At 36.9% G+C, this 24,085-nt stretch overlaps 1 protein-coding gene across 1 annotated transcript in view; it reads left to right on the top strand.

Annotated features, from left to right (window-relative positions):
• The window catches only part of FZD6 (frizzled class receptor 6), a 30,225-nt gene extending 6,511 nt beyond the window's left edge, over positions 1-23,714 (top strand). Inside the window, exons 2-6 of the mRNA XM_085316314.1 lie at positions 14,042-14,238; positions 16,703-17,714; positions 19,705-19,853; positions 20,713-21,144; positions 21,762-23,714. Coding sequence (XP_085172440.1) covers positions 14,042-14,238; positions 16,703-17,714; positions 19,705-19,853; positions 20,713-21,144; positions 21,762-21,918 — 1,947 coding nt within the window. The 3' untranslated portion in view covers positions 21,919-23,714. The remainder of the gene's footprint in view (positions 1-14,041; positions 14,239-16,702; positions 17,715-19,704; positions 19,854-20,712; positions 21,145-21,761) is intronic.
• Positions 23,715-24,085: the final 371 nt, after the last annotated feature.

The raw sequence follows: 24,085 nt of genomic DNA, 5'->3' as shown, positions 1-24,085 counted from the left end.
GGTTTAGTCCTGTGGCTGCTGCCTACTTCTGGAGGACACCCATAAATAAATAGGTTCATGCTTGCCTTTCTAAATGTCTTCAGAGGAGAAAAGCATGGGCAGAGCTAATAATGCATCTAGGACTTCTTTCTGTTGATAGGAGTGTCAGGGCTAGGAGCTGAGCTCAAACTGCTGGTGGGAACACATCAACATTGGAATGGGGGACAGCAGCCACAAAGCTTTCAGATACAGAAAAGTGTATTTGAAGCTGGTGTTTGTCCTTATGCTTCACTATGCACACAATTTTAGGAGCATGTCTGTGCTTTTAAGGAAGTAGCTGTTGCCCTGTGGAACCTTGTGACCACAACTTTTGGTTAGCAGCAAATGGTTGAGGGAGGACAAGTCTACTGAGGGTAATGCAGTGATCAAGATCTTGAAGGTCATCCTCCAGGTCAGGCCTCTGCTGTCTGTGGGTTGTGAAACTGTGTGGGAACTGTTAACAAGGTGCTTATTCGCATCTAGTGCATGGCTTGTTCCAGCTCTGACAACTACGTGCAAGCCTTGGTGAACTACCCAGGTAGATTCATGAACAGATGTTTCAAGGTTCATAATGCATAGATATTCTACAACTCTAGGCAAAGAATCAGAGGATTGTCACACCATCTTTCTGAAGAGGCCATTGCGGAGGTAAAGTGCAACTGTGCAACTGTGAGATGCTGTTTGTCTGCTGTGCTTCATGGGTTGTGAGGCTGTATCCTGTGGAGCCCCTGCCCTTACTGCATGCGGTGGGAGAGCGGAGTGTGTGTCTGGTATGACAGTTGCAAGACGGTTGTGGGTGTTGAGGATGGCACTGGGGTACAGAATGCTTTCTGTGCCTTCAGTTGTGAAGCACCACAAATAACTGAATGTCCAGGAAAGGAGGGCATGGGATAGAGGATGTGGTCAAGTATCAATCCTATCTTCTAGTGTGGCAAATGCAATGATTAAATATGATGTTTCCTAAAACTTTTCTTGTGTTATCTCTCTAACTCTCCACTGCATTCCAGAGAAGGAGGTAGGAGTGTCTGACCACAGAGCTTGCATTCTTGTTTATTTGTTGGCTGTTGATTCACCGTCTCTTCTGGGCAGACATAACTGCTTTGTTTTCCCTTCCCCCTTGACTTTTTTGGACCTTTTCTGTGTATTGTATGTATCTGTGGTTGCTGCCTCCACAGCAGCAATTTATTTGCCTGAGAAAAAGATGCAGACAGATGTCTGTCCTCTTCTCCTCCACTGTATACTGGAGGTGAATGGAGATTGCTTGCTTTCAGTTTTTCTGGTAGATGACAGAAGAGTGATAGGCAAGGGAGCACACTAAGGGCTGTGTAAGCAGCTATTGTAACTGAGGGGAGACAGTTGCTCAGCTGTAGAGGGACTTGCGGCAGGCCTGGATTTTTGGGCCTTGCAGGGCAGAAAAGATAGCCTCTCAACAAAGAAATCTTCTTTTCCCTCCCTGCAGTGAAACAAGAGCTTTCTGGGAAAAATCGTTCCTCTTCCTGTGCTTAGATTTTTGGTGGATGAATTTTATTCAGAGAATAACCACATCCTTTCTGCTTTGGCCCATGTTGTATTCCCTGCAGGGTCTGCACAGCCAGATTTCTTCAGTCCCAGAAGCTACTGTCACTCTCCTGTTTACAAAGGACTTAGTGGCCAAACTCTCTACACTTTTATCCTGCACACAAAAGTTAAAAGCAGCTGTTCAGGGAGGGACTGCCCTCTGCCAACTTTATCATGGCTTTAGCAATACCTTACAACCCAGACTCCCTGTCCAACTCCCTACTACTTCACATCAGGTAACATGCTTGCTAGGAAGGTGCAACTGTTTAAGCAAAGCTCCARAAATTCGACTGGAGAGAAGCCTCCTGGAGCTACAGACAGAGCTTCATACTCTGAAGGTTAACATAGCTCACAACTCATAGGGAGGTTGGGAACGTGAAAAGGTAACTTAGAGCTTTGGAACAGGAGAAATGGGAAAGTGAATGAGAGGGGGACACCATGACCAACAAAACAATTATTTCCCATGTTGGCTCACTGTGGACTAATTATAGGAAAAAAAAATAGCGGAGGGCATTCAGAATTGGGGAGAACAGGAGAGACTAGAATGCTGCCTCACAGCCTTGCTTTGGTGCTTGGATAGGGAGTGCAAAGCAGATATTGAAGAGGGTGTAGGACTATGGGCCTTCTGGCATCTGACCCACCAGTTGCTACTGCAGTGATTAGTCTGGCAGCTCTGGAGGGAAATGGAAGGTCTCCTGCAGGAGTTGCCACCTCTGCCATGTTTCTAAAGCCGCCTGCTCCTTTGCCAGTTTGGCGGSAAGATGGGCCAGGAGCTGCTTTGGTCCTTCTGCAGGTCCTTGGTGGGCTAGTCAAGGTCTGTTTGCCTAATCTTGGTTTTCTGTATGCTGTCCTGTGGGCCACCACAGTTCTGAGATGCAGCAGCATCACCCCACGGGGTGACCTTCTAGGGCATAAGCTGCCTCTCACCTGCTACTGTCTAGGAATGGGATGCTGGGGGAAGGGGAAGAAAGAAGAGGTGGCCATTGCGTCTTCCTCTTCAGCAGGGCATCTGTGAAGGAGAGAGGAGCATGTGTGAGTCCTCAACCACATGTGAGGTTACAATGCAGTTAGGATTAGTTTCTTACCTGGTGCCTGATTCATCCTTTAGGATTTTGATATTTTTTTGATATTATTTAAAGTCTAGTTGTTGTTCTTGCTTTCTTGTCTCTACTCTGACACACAGGCCAACCTGAAATAAAAGCTAAATAAAAGTAACTTAAGGAAGATGCATATATAGAGCAAAGTCTATAACTACTCAGGTTAGAATTGCTTTAGACATTTTATCTCCATAAGAATAAAGTGATAACTGAACAAAAAACATTGGCAAATAGTTAAAGATACATTTCTGTGAAAGTTCAGAACTATTGTCCCACAAATTCTTAGGAATAAAATCACTTTTAAAAATATATTTAAAATTTAATTTTATGTATCTTTTTTTTTTCAAATCTTCCTTTTTTCTTGCTCTTCCTGTTACAATAATGTAACAATCTACTCTTTTGAATTAACCTTTTATTTTCAAAATGTAGCAAAGATAATAGTTATAGTAGTAGTGAATTAAAAATGGAAGGCTTGGCTTCCTGTTTCGCACCCCCACTGGGTTTATAAATGATCTTCCCAGAAGTAGTGATTTTACAGAAGATTACTCTGGATGCCAATTTACAGCAGGTGGTGAATGCTAAGTGTATAAAAAAGTTCACTATGTGGTCAAAGCTTCCCAAACGAAAACAAAGCAAGGTTGCCGTGAAATTTTCCGTTGTTGTTTTCAGCTTTCTCTGGTTTGTGGCTCAGACGTTCAGATCATTCATTTTTAGTGTTCTGTATGACTTCTGGTCTATGCTCTTGTACTACTAAGAATTAATTCAGAACATCCAGTCCTGCCTGGTGAGCAGTGTGCATGACAGAAGTGACTTATACTGATTTTATAAGAGCTAAGTAGGTGAATCTATTGAAGTTTGAAGCATTTCATATACTGCTGCACCAAAATTATTAAAATTAACAACTTCTGTATACGTACTTTCACTAAACATTCACTTTACTGTGTAACGTGACAGACAGCCAAAGTCAGGCATGCACAAGTCAGATGAGTTGACTGAGTTGTTAAATTTAAGCCCAACAGTTTGTGTGTGCCCGCCTCACCCCCATACAGTTCTTACCTCTGTCTTTTGATTTTAGTGTCTCCAGTTGGTGCTGATTAGCTGGCTGTACACTGAGGCACTGACGCGCTGCTTTGCTGACCAGGAGACAAGTTCCTATTGAACCATGTGAATTTTTGAGAGTTATGGGCAAGAAAATCCTCAAGTTTCAACTGATGTCAAAAATCTGATAATTCTGCAATGGTTAGGAGATGTTGAATGTACTGGTGTTGATCCAATATTAGCATGGCTTGGCTTTATTAGAACGGGAGAGGTGAACGTCTTACGGGGGAGAGGAAGAATTGTACCTTCTGTGCTAAGGTAGTAGTGACAGGAGAGTCTCTCTTAATCTTAGATTATATGATTTTCTGGCATAAGAATCACTCTTGATCTTCTGTGTTGATACTATTTTATTTAAAATACTTAAATATTCAGTGGAACAGGTTCCTCAGTTTCTCTCAGGTGAGCGTATCATTTACTAAGCTATGGATTCATGCTGTCTCTCTTTTTTTTAGATTGTTGAAATTTTTGTTTTATAGACTGGCAAAGGAAGTAACTGACACTGGATCTCTGCGAATTCTGAGAAGAGGTCCATTGAGTAAACACTGTGGTGGAGCTTGGAGTTAGTTGCAGAATTCTTGGACATATGTGGGATTTGATTTCTGTTCCTCTTGGGCGTTTTTTTCGATTGTGAGGTTATCTGCCAGGTTCCTGAATTCTATTAATGTCAGTCTCAGGTGCCTTTCTTTGTGGACTTTGCATAGAAAAACTGCCTTGGGGATTTTACTGAGTGTCTCGAAGTTAGCAACGAGCAACTACTGTTGCAATATCCAGTCCCTTTGGTGGATTTAGCTCTTGATTTCTTTAGCTGGTGTCCCCAAAGATTGAGAGAGAAGATTTGAGACAATCAATGCTGTAATGGCTGAGATTTTCCTGATTTAGTGAGTGCGAAGCAGGCATAGAAGAATGCATGCTGCAGGGTTAGTATTCTGTTGTCCTCCATCTGGGCTGTGCCGTTCTGCTAGAACGGATCTCTGAACTCACAAAGTCGGGAGAAACATCAGTCTAGTCTGACTGTTTTGGACCCAGAACAGTAACTACTTCTGCTGTAATTCCTTCCAAATGGGGAGCTTTCATCTACATAACAGGTAGTCTACTACCTGTATTAATAACATTCTTCTAGATCRTATTCTATGCAAAATGTTCAGTAATAAATGCATTTACTACTGTAATAAATGACAGACACCTGAAATATTTAAAATTGAAGATTCATGTGCTGCTACTGTCCAGATACAATGAAGCTCCCATATGAATAGTCTAGACTTCAGAGGTTTGAGGGCCCAGAGTATTTTTTTTTTTTTAGTTTTCTTACAAAAGACAGTTTAGTCTGTATTTTTTGCTCTGTATAATATACATAGAGATAAAACCATATAATTGAAAGCATTGCATGAATATTTCAATTCTGTAATGCTCAGTAAAAATTATCTCTTTTTTTTGAATAGAAAATTGTAGAGGCTGTAATATGATCTATAATTTAGATCGAGCTATAATTTAGGTTAGAACCACAAAATGCAATGAATTTTGCTAATAAGCCATTTTGGAAAGTATTGAAATGCTTATACTTTAGTTTGTTTCACTGAAACTTCTCTTACTGAGATGTAATATTTCTGTTTGTTTTGCTTCTACACTTATAGTTTAAAAATATGGATGTATATATATTATTTTGTATTTAAGTATGTAAAGGGGACACAGGACTGTGGGTTACTTTACTCTTAAATTCTGTAGTTTCTAGTATATGAAAAACGTTCCTGAGCCCATAGAAATACAAAGCAAAGTAGCCTGCTTTATCATTGTGTGTGTGTGTTTTTCTGTACTTTTGGTGCTAAAATGGTATGTTGAATGCCCAGCTGTTGATCCTTTTTTTTTAAGTGAGTGCTTAGCAGCCCTACAGACTTTTGAAGACCTTCCCCCATGTGCCTTGGCTTTACCCTTTTTGAAATTCTGATCAATTCTCTTGCGAGCTTGGAACAGCTAGTTTGAAGGTTTGCAACACACAATGCAGTAAAATGCATTGCACAGGTGGAGCAGTGATGGAAACAGTTTGCAGATACCCTGATTGTTTAATTGTAGCTATATTGAATATTTAGATGATGAGTAATTCAGCTGATCGAACAGTTGCACAGACTAAGAGGTTTGAGCTGATGACCAACCAGTTTAGCTTAGGCCTGGTGACAAAGGTCTGGCCCCTGCTCGCACACCAGGGGCACCTGCCCTGCTCTCCAGCCGCTCCTGAACCACTGGAGTTTACAGCACAATATTTCTAAGATTTGCTGACATCTGGCTTTGTAACCTTTTCCTTGTAGACTATGGTGCTTCAGGTGGTGACTGGCTGGTGGCTCCCACATCTGTATGGCAGTGGAAGGAGCTGACTGTGGGCCCAGTTAAGCTTTTCAGCCATTCCAAGTCAGACTGTCCCCACTCTTCCTTCAGAGCCCTACTTCACTGAAACAGTGTTTTGTCTTTGAAGGTCCAGGTGCATGGTTTGCATTTGTCCTTCAGCTGAAGGACAAAGATCAAAGCTGATGTCTTTATAAACTTTCATTGTGGAAGAACATTGTTTGATCCGCTTGCTTGTTTGCTACATTTTCCTTTGTTTTTTCCTCAGCTCCTTGAACTCCAGATTGTCCTTGCATAGGAAACTTAAACTATTTGCCTTTTAAACTACTGGAGTAACTTTCTTGTCTGATAGAAGATTTTACTTCGTCTTTATAACCTTTGAAATGATTAAATTTTAGAAAAGGTTTAACAAGGTTTTAAATTAAGCGTGATTTATATTTTATCTTAATTTTATTTTACAATCTGCGGAAAGTAGTTCTGCTTTGTTTAAAAGCAGCTCATTAAAATAAATACCAAATTTTGGTGCTGTAAAAGGTTTTCTCTTGGCACTATCAAATTAGCATGCACTAATAGTACTAGTACATATTAAATTCATTTATATTCATTTATATTCATATCTATATTATTCTCTTCCTGGCAATCAATTTTAGTCCTGGAAAACTTTTGTTTTATGGGAGTTACTATTATTGTTTTGACTGAAGTTAGAGAATAGAAGGTTATGATTGATATTTGCTGCTGCTGTCACTAAATACTGGTTATTACCCACAGCTCAGATAACTGACATGGAGTGTTGCCCCCTTCCTCCTCCCCCCCCCAAGTTGGTGCTATTTACGAACCCTGTACGATACAGGGAACCTTTTCCAGATGGAATTTGGTGGGCGGCCCGTCCRTCCAAGTCAAATCAGGTAAGCGCCATTTGGTAACGAGAGCAACATCTGCGCCAGGATGGAATTCGGAACCGGGGCGTGGTACAGCCGATGGTATTTGGGCTGCAACAGATTAGTTTATACCATCTTTAATGGTGGCTTAAAGAAGGATGGTTGACATTGCACTGAAGTTGATGAGTTGCTGCAAAACAGAAATGTGCTTGCTTTGCTGTGGAAGTAGTAATTTYTAGTAGATGTGTAGCAACAAGATACTGTCACATAAACTGCACCAGCCTTCTGCAAGATAAGTATTTTTTTTAAATCCTTACATATCATCTTTAAAATGTCTTTATCTTGCCCTTAATCTAAATCATCCATATAACTGAGTCTTTTCTCAACCCAGCTTTAAACTTGATCTAACTTGAAAACATCATTTAAATTTCAACCTTCATTTAGTGTCAAGTGTTAGTACATTTATTTATCATGACTTAATTTATTCTGCATGAATTACAAATCAGGGATTCTTGGCAGCTGATTCACTGTGTGGCCATGAGCAAATTATTACCCTTGCCAGCCTGTCGGGGAGTTGCATTAATCTTCCTGGGTAGGATACTAATCTCATTTGCATGGAGTCTGAAATAACTCTATTGAAACAATAGTGGGGGATTAAATCAACCATGCTCTACTTATTTTGCTTTTTTTTTAATTGAGACAGATAATCTTTATAAGGTGGCTAAGGATATCATGGAGATTAATTGTTGATGTAGCTCTGTGAGTAGAAAGAGCAACTATTGCCTATTCTTTTGACACCACAGCATTTATATACACAGTGGTTGAAGGTGGCTGTATTTCACACGTATCAGATATGAAAGTGTATATGTGACGTGTTCATGTGGTGAGGTGATACTATAATTCTAGAATGACACTTACTGGACAATATTTATGTTTGCATCTGGCACAGCAACTTATTTAACAAAGACCTTTAGGTGAGGTCTTATATCCTGTAAAGTAAGTAAACAGTTTCATGAATAAGAATATGTATCTCTAATATAGATAGGAACCTGTGGTACACAATTCAGTGTAACTGTAGAAATTCAGATTTAATCCCATCTTTGCTTCCAAAATTGAAATATGCAATTATATAAAGTAACAAGGGTGCAATGTTGTTGCTTTAGGTCACAAGATTTGTATCAAACCATGAAGCACCATTGCTTAATACTAAAACAGTTARTATCTCTCATTGTTTAACCTTGTTAGTTAGCCTAAACTAAGTTTTAAAGCTAAGTGTTTTAACTTGGTAGCGAAACCCGAGTGGTTAAGAGTTCACTCTTAACTGTTTTACATCACTGGCTCCCAAACAGCTGAACAAAGGCTCTTACACTCTGCATATCTCAGCAACTCAAAGTATTTACTGTTTTTTCTCAATTAATATTTGCCATGGGTGAAAATATAGCAGTCTTTGCTACAATCAACCATCATTTTCTATATTATTTAAATGTTTCTATAGCATTAACTAACAGAGTACAGAAGAACACTTTAAGCTTACTTGTTTTGAGATGTATTCTTTTTTAACCCTAGTGAAATCTAATTATCTTTGGTAATAATTTTTTCCAGGGAAAAGCTGAGATGAGGGAAATGAAAGTCATCCATTCTCTCTCTCTCTCTCTCCCTCCCTCTCCCTCCCTCCCTCGTAGAGACCTTTTGTCTGTTGTGTCCTGAACTTCTCACCCCGCTAAAAAAAAAACAGAAGAAACTGGCTGATCATGAGATTCACGTGTAGCTCTACATTACAACTTATTTGCTGGCAAAGCAAGTTTAAGATTATGTTTGCACCTAGCCATTTATTTCCTACCCTGCATGAGTTTTTTTTTTTTTCCACTCCTCTTAGTTGTGTCATGGCAGTTGCTTGCAAGGCCACACCGTAAACTGCATCAGTGAAACAGTCTGGCTTTGCCTCTGGAGAGAGCACAACATGGAGCTGCTTCCTGAGAGAATCTAAGGCTTCCTAAGTCAGGCATTGATGTTTTGTGCAGTGCTGCAGTATTTCTTGCTGGCTAGTGCTGCTGTTCTCCCCTGTGACTGTCCTTACTYGCAGTCCCCTGTGGGTAGGGTGCACTTCAGGGAAGAGGGTCAGTTTGTCCTCTTTGGTGCTGGAAGAGGTTTCTGTACGGAGCCCGTGGCCCTCCCGTGCTCTGCCTCAACAACACGCTGGAACGGCTCGCACTGCACTGGCCTCAGTAGGTAGTTTGTTATGGTAGTATATTGTTAGCGTATTCTAGCTTGACTCATGTTTACTGGGTTTTGTTTCCATTGGCAAGAAGGAGAAGATAGGAATTCTTATTTTAGGGCTTCCACTGGCTATGTGAGGCTCGATTCGTGGTTTTAAAGCAGCCTGGTTTTGCTCTGTTTTAGCACTGCYATCGCCAAGTGTGCAGACATCTGCATCTGTCCTTCCTGTGCTAGTAATGCTTGCTAATGAGATATGCCAAGAGCCCTGCTTTCCTGGAAAAGCCTCCTGTTCTGTGCAGTTGTGCTGCCTGCAAGTCCTGAGTTTTCTCATTAGGAGAGGACTGTGATTCTTGATTCTAGATTTACCAGTTTGATGAATCTGTGAGTCTAATCTCAGATTTGGATGCTCAAGACATACACATGTACATACATGCAAGTTCCTTAGAAAATGTTTAGTGATTGGGACACCTGGGAAGCTCGCTTGAGAGGGTAAAGTCCACAGCTGAGATAGTCCGCTACACAAAACCTCAGACAGTACAGAAGGCTGGCATGTTTTTGTAACTGCTTGATGTGTTTGGAGTGAACAAAGCTGAAGGATTAGGCTGTAGGACCAGTTAAGCTCAGTGACAGCATACCTGATATTGCAGCCTTGAAGCAACTAATTCTTATTTTCAGCAAGCCTGTGGCCTCAGTTTTATGTTCTTTTTGCTCACATACTATCTAGCAGGAGGAGAGAATACTTTTCCTTTGTTTGGGGTATTTTTATTTTAGCTTTTACAGTCCAGCAGGAAATGCAGACCTATAATTTTCTATAATGAAACATTTCCAAGTTGTCTAACTGGAACTAAAGCCCACATTTAAAGGTGCATAATCATGAACAGTGTTCTGAGCACAATTCATGACCTCTGCTGATGCTTTTCAATGATAAAAGTAGACAGTTTCTGAAAACAAATTTATATTTTGCAAATTGTATTTGCCTGTACTTGAGGCAGAACTCTATATTTATAGAGGCTTTTTTTGGTTGAGGGAACTCATTGTTTATAAAAATCTATAGAAGCWCTTTGAGGGACTCGATGCGTTTGTTGAAAAGGATGATTCAGCCAATTTATTGTACTTCGGTTTTCAAAAGCATTTTGACATAGTCCATAGCCCAAGGTTTTTAAAGAAACTGTGTTGATACCCTAATGGGAGTTTTCTTTGCTAATACTTGCCTGGAAAAAAACAAGAAGAAAAAATAGGAATAAATTACCCTTTCTCCTCCTCCCCCGCCCTCCAAATAATAGTATGAAATCATTAGTTCATAGTGTGGTGCTATAGCAAATAGGTGACTAGAGGGGTTTCCACAATCATCTGTGCTGACACCTGTGGTATACAGCTAATTCATAAATGACCTGGAAAAGAGATGGATAGTGAATTTGCTTAGAATACAAAATTGACTGAAGATTTGCAGAGAGGTCTCATGATAGATGCAACTGGACAATAAAATAATAGATGAGATTTAGTGTTTGTAAATGCAGGGTTATGAGTGTAGGAGAAAAATAACCTCAACTACTCCAATAATAGGTTGGCATAGTATTAAATTAGCCACTGTCCTTCAGAAAAGAATTTTTGGAGTCCCTGTGGATAGTTCTGTGGAAATGTGAAGTCAGCGTTCAAATGTAGTCAACATAAATAGGATGAATGTGTACTATGAAAGGAGTAGGAAAAAATATTAGTATTATGCTAACGTAAATTAAAAGCGTGCTTACATTTTTGTGTACACACGCGTGTGTGCACACCCACACACAATTTGCATACAAGAGAATGAGGAAAAATGACCAAAAGTATAGAACAGATCCTATATGAGGACAGATGAAACAGACTAAGGCTCCTAGATTAAAGAAGAGATAATTTGTGGGATATGAAAATAGTCAATAAAACTATGATGGCAGATAGGCAAAATGGCATAGGARAAGTACTGAATAATCTGTTAACCGCTGGCAAAACATACRAACTCAGTTGTGATAACTAGGAATTACAATAAGCCAGTAAAATACAGTATGTTCTTGCAGAGTGCCTAGTTAAAATATACAGTAGAACTTTTTGCAGTAGTATTTTATAAGGGGTTTAAGCATTACACCAAGGTTTAGAAAGAGATTAGAAACGTTCTTGGGAAAAAGGTCTGTTGGTGTCCTTTAAACGCAATGGTCTGGTTCTAACCTGCAGCTCAGAAAGCTTCCTAAGCCGTTGATTGCTGCAAGCTAGGAGATGTCTGCTCGTCCTAGTCTTACAGTGCCCTGCTGCCAGCTATTATCAGAATAGCATACTTAGCTGCATAAACATTTGGTGTGACTCAGAAAGCCAGCTTGTGTGTTCAGAACACCAGATTTCCTGCTCTTAATTTTGGGCGTCAAAAAGTAAATATATTTTAGCATAAACTAAAAGAATGATGGTAGAACAATTATTCTTATAAGCCAAGCCCTTGGATTTCTACTATGGTTATGTTACAAGCTGAGCATAGCTTTCTTCTTCCTACCATTTTCCATTTCTGTGAAATACTTGTAAGTAGATACTTGATTTTAAATTATAAAACATATTCTGGAAACCACAGTAATTATCTGCCTCTAACTTATGGCAGTATTATTGGTTGCATAGTGATTACTGTTATATATTATCTTTTTAAGTATTTTTTATGTAACAGAAATTGTTTGAATGCTTAAGGTTGGTCTTGAATCCTGAATTTCTTGGCTAGACAATTTCCTTTATCCTCTCCGTATCTCTTTCCTTTATACTTTCTGTATCAAGTATTACTTATGTAGCCTCATTTGTTACGTTACACTGGATAATGCTATACAAAAATTTAGATGCTAGTCAAAACATCTAGTAAAAAAATTCTGTAGATAAAWTTGATTTTATAAATATGAAAATAATTTTTTAAAAATTACTACTTTCCAGAGAAAATGGTGCTGCTTTACTGAAGTCTGCAAAAGTTTGAGTAGCACTTTAAAAGTTGCTATAGACAATTAATTTTAATTTTTAAATTAACTGAGATGATTTGTGGGCAAAAAAAGGAAGAACTATTTCTACAGAACTTCAAAAATAATTTCAATTTCTATAGGAGTTCTATACAGCTATACAGGTTATTGTTTATTTTATCCTAAGTGCAAGAAGGAAAAGAGCTAACAGTAAATATTGGAGCAATCAAAATCTGATTGCATCATGATTACACAAAGGAAATTTAATTCATCTGGCTAACTCCAGAACTCCAGCCTTTATTTTTTTGAAGTAGTGTTTAGCATTTAGAAAGTAATCCAGCCTGTGGAGTTCCAGAGCTATACTTCTCAGAAGAAAATATTCAGGCCTTGGGTTCCTGAGAAGGTAGATCCCCAGCAGACGTCCAAGGGAGGGACAGACTTCTGTTCGCTTGCTGTGATGGAGTTCGCAGGTAGAGCGTGCAGACAGAGTGCTCTGAAGAACAGCGCCAGCTAAACCTTTTTGTTGTTTTTCCTTAAAGGATTTTTCTGTTATTCTTGCTCTCTCTTGTCTTCTCTCTCTCTCTCTCTCTCTCTCTCTCTCTCTCTCTCTCTCACATTCCTGTGTTTATTGCTGAGGTTCCTTGAGGATTTGTAGCTATTCCATTTTTGAGTGAGGAAATGGTGCTATTTTATCAGTGTCTTTCCTTTTAAACTGCATGCTCAGTAATCAGACTTGCCCTTGCCACGTGTGTGTACCTAATTTGGGATATTTACAAAGTGACAACATCAGGGATTCTATTCTAGACTCAGATGTTAATCCTTTCTTTGCCATTCACTGGTTGATGAATTTAGAATAACTGAGGTGTGCAGCTGTTAACAGCAGATAAATAAATAAGAATTTTCAYGTTGTTTTGTACTGAAAGATCTGCCTACTTTTAAAATGTCAGCGTCTCTATCAGCACATTTCGAAAGTGTATTAAATGTTGTTTTAGTTTTTCTGATTCATGAACTGAACCTTCAATGCAATRTATGGAGTTTCCTTTTCTGAAGTAGAAGACAAACAGCTTTTTATGTCGACTGGTCAATTGTTCTGTCAAACAGCTGGGTTAAAAAGGACTTCAGCTGACATGATTTTGCAGACTCATTTCCACCCTCAGCCATGGCTTCATTCCCTTTGCCTTATAATGGGATTTAAACTCACTTGTTTTGCTGTAACGAACTGAAGTAGAAATGTTACCTGGTGTGGGGGCAAAACAAAGTAAATAGCAACCCCCCAGGGTGTTTGGATACATAGTAACTCACTGTCTAGCCTTCAGTAATAAAGGTAGAGAAATTCTCAATCATGCTGAGATTTTTGAAATATGTTAAAAATGGGTAGTAATGATATTTGGACTGCATTAATCAAAAAAAGCTATAGTATCAGGGAAGATGATGAATGTGATACACCACTTAAGACTGAAAAYATAACTTCAACAGGAACTACAGAGATGGACACATTTTCTGAAATCTCAGGCTGCTTATTTAGAAGTTGACTGGTGAACATAGGAGCCTAATCTTATATTCTGGATTTTAAAATCTTAGGCTTTGATGATACTTTTCAGATTTATATTTTGGTCAAATTAGGAACATCAAACTTGAATAGTTAAGAGATGGGCCAAGATGGCAGAGCTGGGCACGTGCTAGACATGSTAGTAGGACTCGGGAGTCTGTTTTCTCCATGTTCAAACCACCAGGATCTGCTCCCTTTTACAGCTGTTGAACAGATGATATTCTCATATTTCTTTAAACCTACAGGAGAACAAAKGAGAGTCACAGTGATGAAAATTAGTTTTACTGCTTTGAATTATCTTTTTAAAATTACTAACCAAAGTCTTTTTCTTTCCTAAAGCCTTTTCTTACTCTTATGAATCTTCACTGTTCACCAGACATCCACACATTTCTGTGCAAAGCRTTTGTCCCTGCCTGCCTGGAGCAAGTTCACGTGATTCACCCTTGTCGAAGCCTCTGTGAGAAAGTATATTCTGACTGTAAACAATTGATTGACACTTTTGGTATCACATGGCCTGAAGAGCTGGAATGTGACAGGTATAGTATTTTTTGATATGGCAGATATTGGAGGTGGTATTTTCAAACRTACCATGTTTGATCTAGACTACATTGGAAATCTGAGACAAAATGTTAAAAAACATTGTGCTGTAGCCTCCACATCAGTGAAGACACCAGTGTTGAGTGTATAGGAGTATTATTTTTATTAAGACTTTTTCATTATTAAAATGATCACCTGCATTTCCTTTTACCACTTTTGATTCCAGCTGCAACAGAGTTCTGCAGCTGCGAATACTCTTCACTATTCAGATCCCTGCAGAGGCTTTTTTCTACATACTCTTAACATTTAAATGAAACACTAAACATTACAGCATAGATTTCACTCTGTTTTCTCATCTCTGAACTAGCAATAATAATACCTACTTCACAGGGGGTTTAAAAATAATTACTGGTATGAAACAATGAAACATAAAGCACTCAATTTGCTTGTTTAAGTTATTAGTGCTTTGTAGGCATTCAAATAAAATCTTTTAYTTTTCCTGTGCTGCATGCCAGAAATCTTTTCCACAAAGACTTCACCTTTTTTCAAAGAATTTCAGATCTTTGTTCCAGAGAGAGGACAGAAAATTCTACATTTCAGGAAAAAAAATGGACCCTATATATTAAATGGAAACCACTAAAARCACTGTATTGTATTCTTCTTAAGATTCTGACCTTCATCTGGAGATACTTATAAATGTTTAAGACCAGGTATTTTTTATTTAGCATACGGAAAGGCAAGAAGTAGAAGAAAGGAGTAAGGGCTACAAACTTAACCATGTGTCTAACCTCCATACAGTTGCTAATTTGTGATGGGGCTACAGGAGAGCAAGAGTAGTAATCCTGCACAATGATGCTGCTAGAAATCCATATCCAAGTGACTGACAAGATGGCATTAACTCTGTTGCCTTCGGCCTTGTGGAAAAACTTGAGTTATAGATTTTTTAGAGGCTGGTGTCAGCTTTTCCATCTGGTGTGAGCTTCGGTGTAGCAGTGCCACTCAGTGCAGCAAATGTCTTCCAGAATTATTTTGAAAAATCAGGAAACTTACTAGTTAATCCAATTATTCAGTATATGTTCCGAATTATATTTTTGATTAAATTCCATTTTTACAGCAGTCTTTGCTTTGATTTATTCTATTACTGCTAGTGTTTACTGAAAATTTACCTGTTTTGTTTATATGTGAAATGATCTCTGCCCCCTACATCATACAGAATAGTCCATATAATGCAGGATATTCTGAAAACAGCAAAGATACAGCTGCGGGAATCCTCATAAGTTGGGCTGGCACAGGCTTGGGCTTCAATGGGCAGTAACTGTAATTCTGAGTTACGCGCTCTTATTCCTATAGAAGTACGCAAAGCCTGTTAAGACTTGGATGACTAAAGTTTGCACTGCTCCTATGCATGCTGGTCTGTCCCATGGCTAGTGAAAGAATCTGTTATCAAATCAGTTTTCTTATTTTTCATTCTGACTTTATTTAGATTCACAATAATGCAGTGAAACAACTTAAGTTTTTTAGGTCAAACTGTGCTAAAAAATATTTAAGGTCAGCACATTTATTGCAGACAGACCCCTATAGCGTTTGACAAAGCATGTTTTGAGGTAAGAGAATCTAACTTTCAAAGCTATAATGCAATAAATGTTATTTTAAATATATGCTTAAACTCAAAATGCATATGAATAAGAATCCCATTCTGAGTAAACGCTTAGCTGTTTGACTTGTCCAGCAACAGGGCTAATCCTTGAAAAATCATAAAAAATAAAAAAATCGCTTATTTTGTTCAATTCAACTCTTAAGCAACTGAGTCTTGAGCAATTTTTAGATGAGCATTATAAAACTATAAAAATTTGCTAAAATACTGATCAGTTTCTGCTACACCTATTTCTTTGCTTGTCTTTTTTCAGTTAGATAGTTTTTGTGTTACTGTAATACTACGTTGCTGAAGTCAGTATTACAAAGGGTCCTGATAATTCCATTGCATCATACACTAGTCATCAGTAAATTCTAGATCTGTCAGCCTTCATTCTTTATTCTCGATGGAAACCTGTGTTTTGACTAGATCGTTTGCAATGCATCTCCATTGGTATATTGTTATCCAGATAGAAATTTTACATATATATATATAWAAAAATACATATATATAAATATTTACAGTAGTATTTTAGTGTGGACTGAARCTATAAAAGAACAATTGCAATTTAGGTAGGAAGTGCTTCACACCTAAAATCAACAGAGAGCAGTAGTTAAATAGCTGTATTTGAATGTTCTTTTAAACTGAAAATCTTAAGTATGCTATTTTTAACATGCCATCTGATTATATTCTCAAAGTCATATTTTGCATYATCTATAAAATTTAACAGTGCTTAAAAGCAATTCTTTTCATATTTATAAAGAATAATTGTAAATTATGGTTGATTATAAGGGTCATTAAGATATTTTCTGTTTTGTTAATTTATGTAGACTGGTCAATTGTGACGAGACTGCTCCTGCTGCTGTAACCACAAATGTACATGGAACTCAGAAGACCCCAGGAGAGACCCGAAGGGATTACGGATTCTGGTGTCCACGACACCTACACACTACCAATGGACAAGGCTACAARTTTCTAGGAATTGATCAGTGTGCACCCCCATGTCCCAATATGTACTTCAAAAATTATGAATTGGATGTTGCAAAAAGCTTCATTGGAATAGTTTCAATTTTTTGTCTTTGTGCTACTCTTTTCACATTCCTGACTTTTCTGATTGATGTTAAAAGGTTCAGATACCCAGAGAGACCAATCATATATTATTCCGTCTGTTACAGCATAGTGTCTCTTATGTACTTTATTGGATTCTTACTTGGAAATAGAACTGCCTGTAACAAGGCAGATGATAAGTTAGAAATTGGTGAAACGGTGGTTCTTGGTTCTCAAAACAAAGCCTGTACTGTCCTCTTCATGGTTTTGTATTTTTTCACCATGGCAGGAACTATATGGTGGGTGATTCTTACAATCACGTGGTTCCTTGCTGCAGGAAGAAAATGGAGTTGTGAAGCTATTGCACAGAAGGCCATGTGGTTCCATGCAGTTGCATGGGGGATACCTGGTTTTCTAACCATTATGCTTCTTGCAATGAACAAAGTTGAAGGGGACAATATCAGTGGAGTTTGTTTTGTGGGTCTCTATGATCTGGATGCATCTCTGTACTTTGTGCTTTTGCCATTGTGCCTTTGTGTTTTTGTTGGTCTCTCTCTTCTTTTAGCTGGTATTATCTCTTTAAATCATGTGCGGCAAGTCATACAGCATGATGGCAGGAACCAAGAGAAACTAAAGAAATTTATGATTCGAATTGGAGTTTTTAGTGGGTTATACTTGGTGCCACTTGTTGCACTACTTGGATGTTATGTCTATGAACTGGTGAATCGGAAAATCTGGGAAACAACTTGGGTCTTCGACCACTGTAACCAGTACCATATTCCTTGTCCTTATCAGGCAAGTAGCACTTTTCTTTATAATTAATACTGCAATGTTAAATAAATAAAATCCTTATGCATCACTGTTTAGCAGTGCAGTTTATTAGGTTATTTTCAGGTTAAGTAATCAATTTGAAAACATGCAATGATGAATTCTTTTTAAGCCAAATTGGTGGTATCATACTTCTGTTTTGAAATTTTCCACTGATCAAGTTGATAATGCTCAGCAAATAAATTTCAACTCACAGTTCTAAAAAGATTATGTAATCCTTAAAATATTTGAACTTCATGAGAAAAGTGGTTGTGTGTATCTTTTGATGCAGTATCTATTGCTAAAAACAGTTGCTCTGTACTTTCTTGCCTGGTTGTGTAGCTTGGTATCACAGCACTTAAGGAGAATTTGCTTCAATTTCAGTTGAAATTGAAAAACAGATTCCTGAAAATTGAGTCTAAATTGGATTTAAAATGTGCTTATAACCATAGATTAATATCATTCTTGTCGCTTTTTTTCTTAAGTGTAGAAGTGCAAGACGTTTGAAATTACAAAACAAATATCCAGGATATTTTTTGCATGATAGTTGTCATTTGCCAGCTGTTCTTCAATAATGTGAAGAAATCATCAAAAAAACCTTAAAGTAAACTTTAAATTGCCAAGATGTTCTTATTTAACAGGTGCTATTAAAAAAAAAACCCACTTCAGAAAGGCTTTTGAAGTAAAACTGTACATGTATTCTCTATGGATTAATTTTATTTTGTAAATACATAAAACTCCCTGTAATCAGAAGTGATTTGTGCCTCCCACTTAAGCACAAATATTAAAGAAAAAACTATCACTAAGAAAACTGTAGGTTTCTTATGTCATCTTTCATTGCTTTGCACTTATCTGTGTTTTTACTGCAGTAAACTACCATTAAAAAAGAGATCCTTCCACATCCTTAAACATCCTCTATATTCTYTATATTGAAATCAATATAAGCTAAGAATACCATATCTCCGTTCTTSGTTGTTTTTGCTTTCATTAATGTTCTTAACAAGTACACTGTCTTCAGTGGGTTTTGAACTGAGCTCCACACAACATAAACGGCCAAAATTAAACAAGGTTGAAAACAAGATTTTTATTTTTTACTTATTTTTTTTAACTTGTCTTGTAGTGCTTAAATACAGCAGCTTAGGATAATAAGGCACAAAGAACATGTATTCTCATCCTTTAATTAACCTATTGGAAAGAGTAAATAGCAACAGGGAATGTTGCACAAAACATGCTTAATTGGATCTGTCCTTACAGAGTAGCTTAAGAGTAGCTTAAAGTTGCGCTCTTAGCCTTGGCTCACTTGAACTGGCTTGTAGACTTTTTTTTTTACATTGATCAGATCAAAATCAAATAAAAACAAACTTCCATTTAAGTAACTAATGTTACCTAGCTACCAAACATAGTGACTTTCATAGATGGAATTGGCAGATAAGCCAGGTAACATAAATTAAATTTGCAGCATGGGAGGAGAAGATAATAATCTCTTACAGAGCTAAATGTTTTAGCTCCTATGATCTTGTTCTGCAAAGAGGTGGATTAATTTTGCAATAAAGTGCAGAAAACAGCTATGTAGTTCCCTGTGGCTCCCTGAAGATGCTGTCTAATCTGATTAACTCCAATTCAATCCCTTATTGTTTTAAGTTGAAAGGATGAAGCTCCCACATATCAACTGTCACTGGAGAACATGCTTAGTAATACTATTGCCTCTAAAATTACTTTTCTTTCCAATTTAAAAGAAAAATACCTCCCTCTATCTAATCTCCTCTCTGTCTTCATTCAGCTGTAGCCTGCAAGCAGACATTTACTAGGCCTGACTTGACTCTACATGTCTTGCATTTGTATGCAGTACAAGCCTGAACAAAGAATACCTGCCATAAGGAGAAAGGACATCTTTCACATAATTTGTTTTCTGCACTTAAAATATAAATGAATAAGTGTGTGTTCTTCTGTATATTTATTAAACTTTATTATCTTCTAGGCAAAGGCATTAGCAAGACCAGAAATATTTTTGTTTCTGATGAAATATCTACTGACATTAATTGTTGGCATATCTCCAGTCTTTTGGGTGGGAAGTAAAAAGACCTGTTCTGAATGGGCCAATTTCTTCAACAGAAACCGCAAAAGAGAGTAAGAACAATTATTATTATTCCTGGCTTTTAAAGTATATACTTGAAAATGTTAGTTGTAAGGCATTTTCCTTATATATAGCTCAGGTAATCAAAGTGTTTTCTTTGCAATCTTTCTTTTTTAGAGTTTAAATGCTGTATAGGAGCATAGGCAAAATTCCACTGGAGTCTATGGAAACTTTATATAGGCAATGACTTTTTGACTGCCTTCTTAGAAAACAGAAAATATTCTTGAAGTTGTCATTTTCTTCTTTATTCCTTGCTTATTTTTAGATTATTGCTTATAAATTATTTCTAGATCTTATTTGAATTTCCTGAGCTTCCCAAGCCAGCATTCCTAAAATCCTTTTGTTTTATATCTGCATTCCTTGATGATGAGCTTTTAGCTTCTTTCCCTCTCCCCTCTTTTCCATTTCCTGTATATTTTTTTCTTGTTCAGATGTTTATTTTTAAAATCATATACCTGAAAAAGTTATGATGTCAACTTTGCAATACCTACCATTTTTTCCACTTGAACAAGGTTTATGTTACATAAATTTAATTTAATAATACAGCTGCTTATGAGCTAATCTTACTTTCCTTTCTTAGATGATTAACTCACTGAAGTCTTTGGACCTGCTTGCTGAAGTAAGAAATGTAGAAATTGGCTTTAATTGTTGCACAGACATAATAACTTTGGAGCCATTACAATCAGATTCTTTCCCCCTCTGTTAACATATAATTGTTTTCCTCATGTTCATTACATTCAACTCAGATTACATCATTGATTGCTATTCTTACACATTTTTGGTATAAGAAACTATATTACATTATCTGAAATTATCCTCTTCACTTAGTTACACGTTTGTGTTTTCTTTCAGTCCAATCAGTGAGAGCCGAAGAGTACTGCAAGAATCATGTGAATTTTTCCTGAGGCACAATTCCAAAGTTAAGCATAAAAAGAAGCACTACAAATCCAGTTCGCACAGATTGAAAGTTATTTCTAAGTCAATGGGGACTAGTACAGGTGGCACAACAAATCATGGAACTTCTGCAGCAGCAATCACTAATCATGATTACTTAAGCCAGGAAACTGTTACAGAAATTAAAACATCCCCAGAAACCTCTGAGAAAGAGGTGGAGGCAGATGGAACATCAACCCAGAAGGTCAAGGAAGGTGACGATTTGTATGGAGATCAAATGTTATCTAGTTCTAAACTGACTATCGATCAGGTGGAAAAAAGAGGCAAAGTAGGTAATACGTGTGATATGAGTAGCTTGTCTGAGAGTATGAAGAGACTAGGTGAAGGAAGGTAAGACTCCTTAATCTTTGTGCTGCTTACTTATATTATCAGTACTTTTCTATTTCTATGTATTTTCTATTTCTTTATTGGAAGAATCAGTATACAGTTAAGCCTTAGAAGCTGTCAAAAGAGAATACTGTAATTCTGCAATTTTCTGTAATTCTTGTAATTTTTTTCTATATAGCCTCACAAATCATGTAGCTTTAGCATGTGGGCTCATTCTTTTATTATTATTATTTTTATATAATGTCAAGTGCTAGAGGTTTAGCTCTTAAGATGTTTTTATGTTCCTTGATCTTTAAGATAGATTTAAGGTACAGTGCTACAAAGCTCAGAAAAATATGTCATTCAGTGGCGTAGAGAAATCTATGGTTGTGATACAACCATTCTGGGATACAACCAGTCTGAAAAAGAACAGGGGTGATTCCTAAGCTTGAAAAGATCATACGGAACTGCATTGAAAAGAATATAGCTGCAGATATTTTATGATTTATGTTTTATTATTATTTATGATTTTATAATTATAAAATGTATTTACAAATTTTATAAATACATTTATAATTTTTTTTATTTCACTCTAATGCATTGTGCTTAAAATTGACTTCATGTGTTTTAATTACTTACAGGATAACTCCTAAAAATGATTTTACTGAATCTCTTCCATTACAAAGCAGCAGTTCCCAAATACCTGATGTCTCACAGTCTGGTTCCATGTCACTACTTGTCTACTCAGCTTCAGACACTAGAAAAGAGTTGGATTCTGGAAACAGTTTAAACCCTTGAGTGAGAGAAATTTTTCATAAGAACATTTTCAGTTTATAAAACTGATAAGGATTCTGTGTTACACTGGAAATAATTGATATTCTGTGCCTTATTAAAAAAAAAAAAAAAAAAAAAACGTGTACCTTGTTTTGCACTTATAGAAATGTAAGTTCTGTAGTGGGGACAACTAGCAATAACGTACTGTATTTAATCCCATCCAGGAATAATAGAAACTGAAATTATGTAAGACACAGCTGGACTGACTGGCAGTAATTTGAAAGAGATGTGAGTAACAAATATTATTCTCARTAATAAAAACACTTTGTAATAACTTGCATTAAAATAATGCATGGAAAGCAGTGTTACTTTTCAAGGCATAAAGTTCCATCTGCATCTTCGGTATTTTTCAGATCTTCTTAACAATTCTGTTTTTTAAAACTATATTTTAAAAGGCTGTATCACTTAAAATTGAGAGATAAAGGTATAAATACTTTTAAGGCATGTATCATGAGATCAATTGTAGCATTGTTTTTATGGTAGTTTCTACACTGAATATGAAAGGGAATCTGGAATTACAGTGATTTATTTTGTACATAGAAATATGTAAATAACTGACTGCGTAAGAACTACTGTTTTGTATGTATTGTACAAACAAGGATAATGTGCTTCCAGTAGATATTACTAAAATCAACAGTCTTGTGGTATTCCAACAACATAATTTAGTTCAGAGGAGAACAGAAAATACCTTTATACATGATGTGCACCATACACTGCACATCCAGCAGTGCTTCCAAAAATGCTTCAAGCGCATCCTGGTGTGGTATTTCCAGGGCACCATGCCAGACGAGAAACACAGCAGATACCTGAAGACGTGAGGATAGAATTGGAAGTATACTTTATCTACTGAGCTGCAATGAAAGTGTATCTGTTTCCCTTTGTTTCTATGCAACTGACTTGAATTTTTAAAAATTCTGTGGAAAAATATCATGCAGAAAATAAATTTTTGAGTTAATATATAGGCTTTTCAACAATATTTTTACTTAAAACCTTAATGCTTTTTCTATAAAATTTAATTTTCTATATGCTATAGCAATATATTTTCTTTAAATCAAATAGACCTTAATACAGGTAGCCTTTTTATTGAGAGGGTTGTTTTCAAGAGCAAGTACTACTTACTTGACATGGATAAGAATTTCACGGTTTGAATTTTAAGAAATCCTAGCTCTAGTCAGTGTGATTGATTGAGTTAATTTGGAGCTAGGATTTTGCGGTTTGTCTAACACTAAAAGTCAATGAATTTTGTAAGACTGTTCAGCATCTTGCATATTTGTTGCTGATGATAATACAGCTCTTAAATCRATATATTCATCTTGATACTAGGCACAGAAATTACTCCTTCTAGTTTTACAGTTTTCATGGTGATGCTTTGAACAGTCACGCAAAACTGCATAATATAAAGGTCATGTAAATGTTGATTCAATAGGAAATATAATTCTGGTAAACCAAAGTTTTATCAGTCATGTATTTAAAAATTGAATRTATTCAGCTTATATTGTCTTCTGCTTTTTAACATTTGTAACTTATTGCCTTAAATAGGATGTGCCATTTCGTTTATAGTTTGCCCTTTAAAAATATATATAGTATTCTTGCTGCTGAAAAGGACAATGGAAAAAAATCTGAAATGCCTTTTGTGAAAATGCACACTAAATACCCTTCACTCCTGTAGTCATATTTGTAAACAGAAAAATTTATACACACTTTCAATAGTTTTGTTATTATTGGTTTTGTTAGTAATAAAATACACTATTGTATAGTAAGCTTCTGAGTTGGTATTTCTTCTTAACTAGATTTAGAATGTTTATTGCTCTTCAATGCTTTTATCACTTTTGTATAAGTTGGGAGTATGGGCCACTGTATGGGCCACTGACCTTGGCCACTGGACCTAGTCCTCTCTTGGACTCACTTTCCAGATTGGTGAAGGCAACAGTGCCATCCAGATGTCCAACTAAAGAACAAGTGGATGCATCAGAGCGTCAGCAGAATCCAAAAGCATATCTCATTCTGTAAAATGTAAAGGGATGTCACGGAGAAACTTGTGAGACAGTAATGCACAGATGAGATGTAAATGTATTAGACTGGTGCAGGTCAGGACTTAAAATGGAAATTATTGCAAGCTGGTTTTCCTAAA

The sequence above is a fragment of the Rhea americana genome, unplaced genomic scaffold (assembly GCF_003343005.1).
Source record: "Rhea americana isolate MKP2758 unplaced genomic scaffold, rheAme1 scaffold_46, whole genome shotgun sequence".
Lineage (NCBI taxonomy): Eukaryota > Metazoa > Chordata > Aves > Rheiformes > Rheidae > Rhea > Rhea americana.
This window is presented reverse-complemented; position numbering and strand designations above follow the sequence as displayed.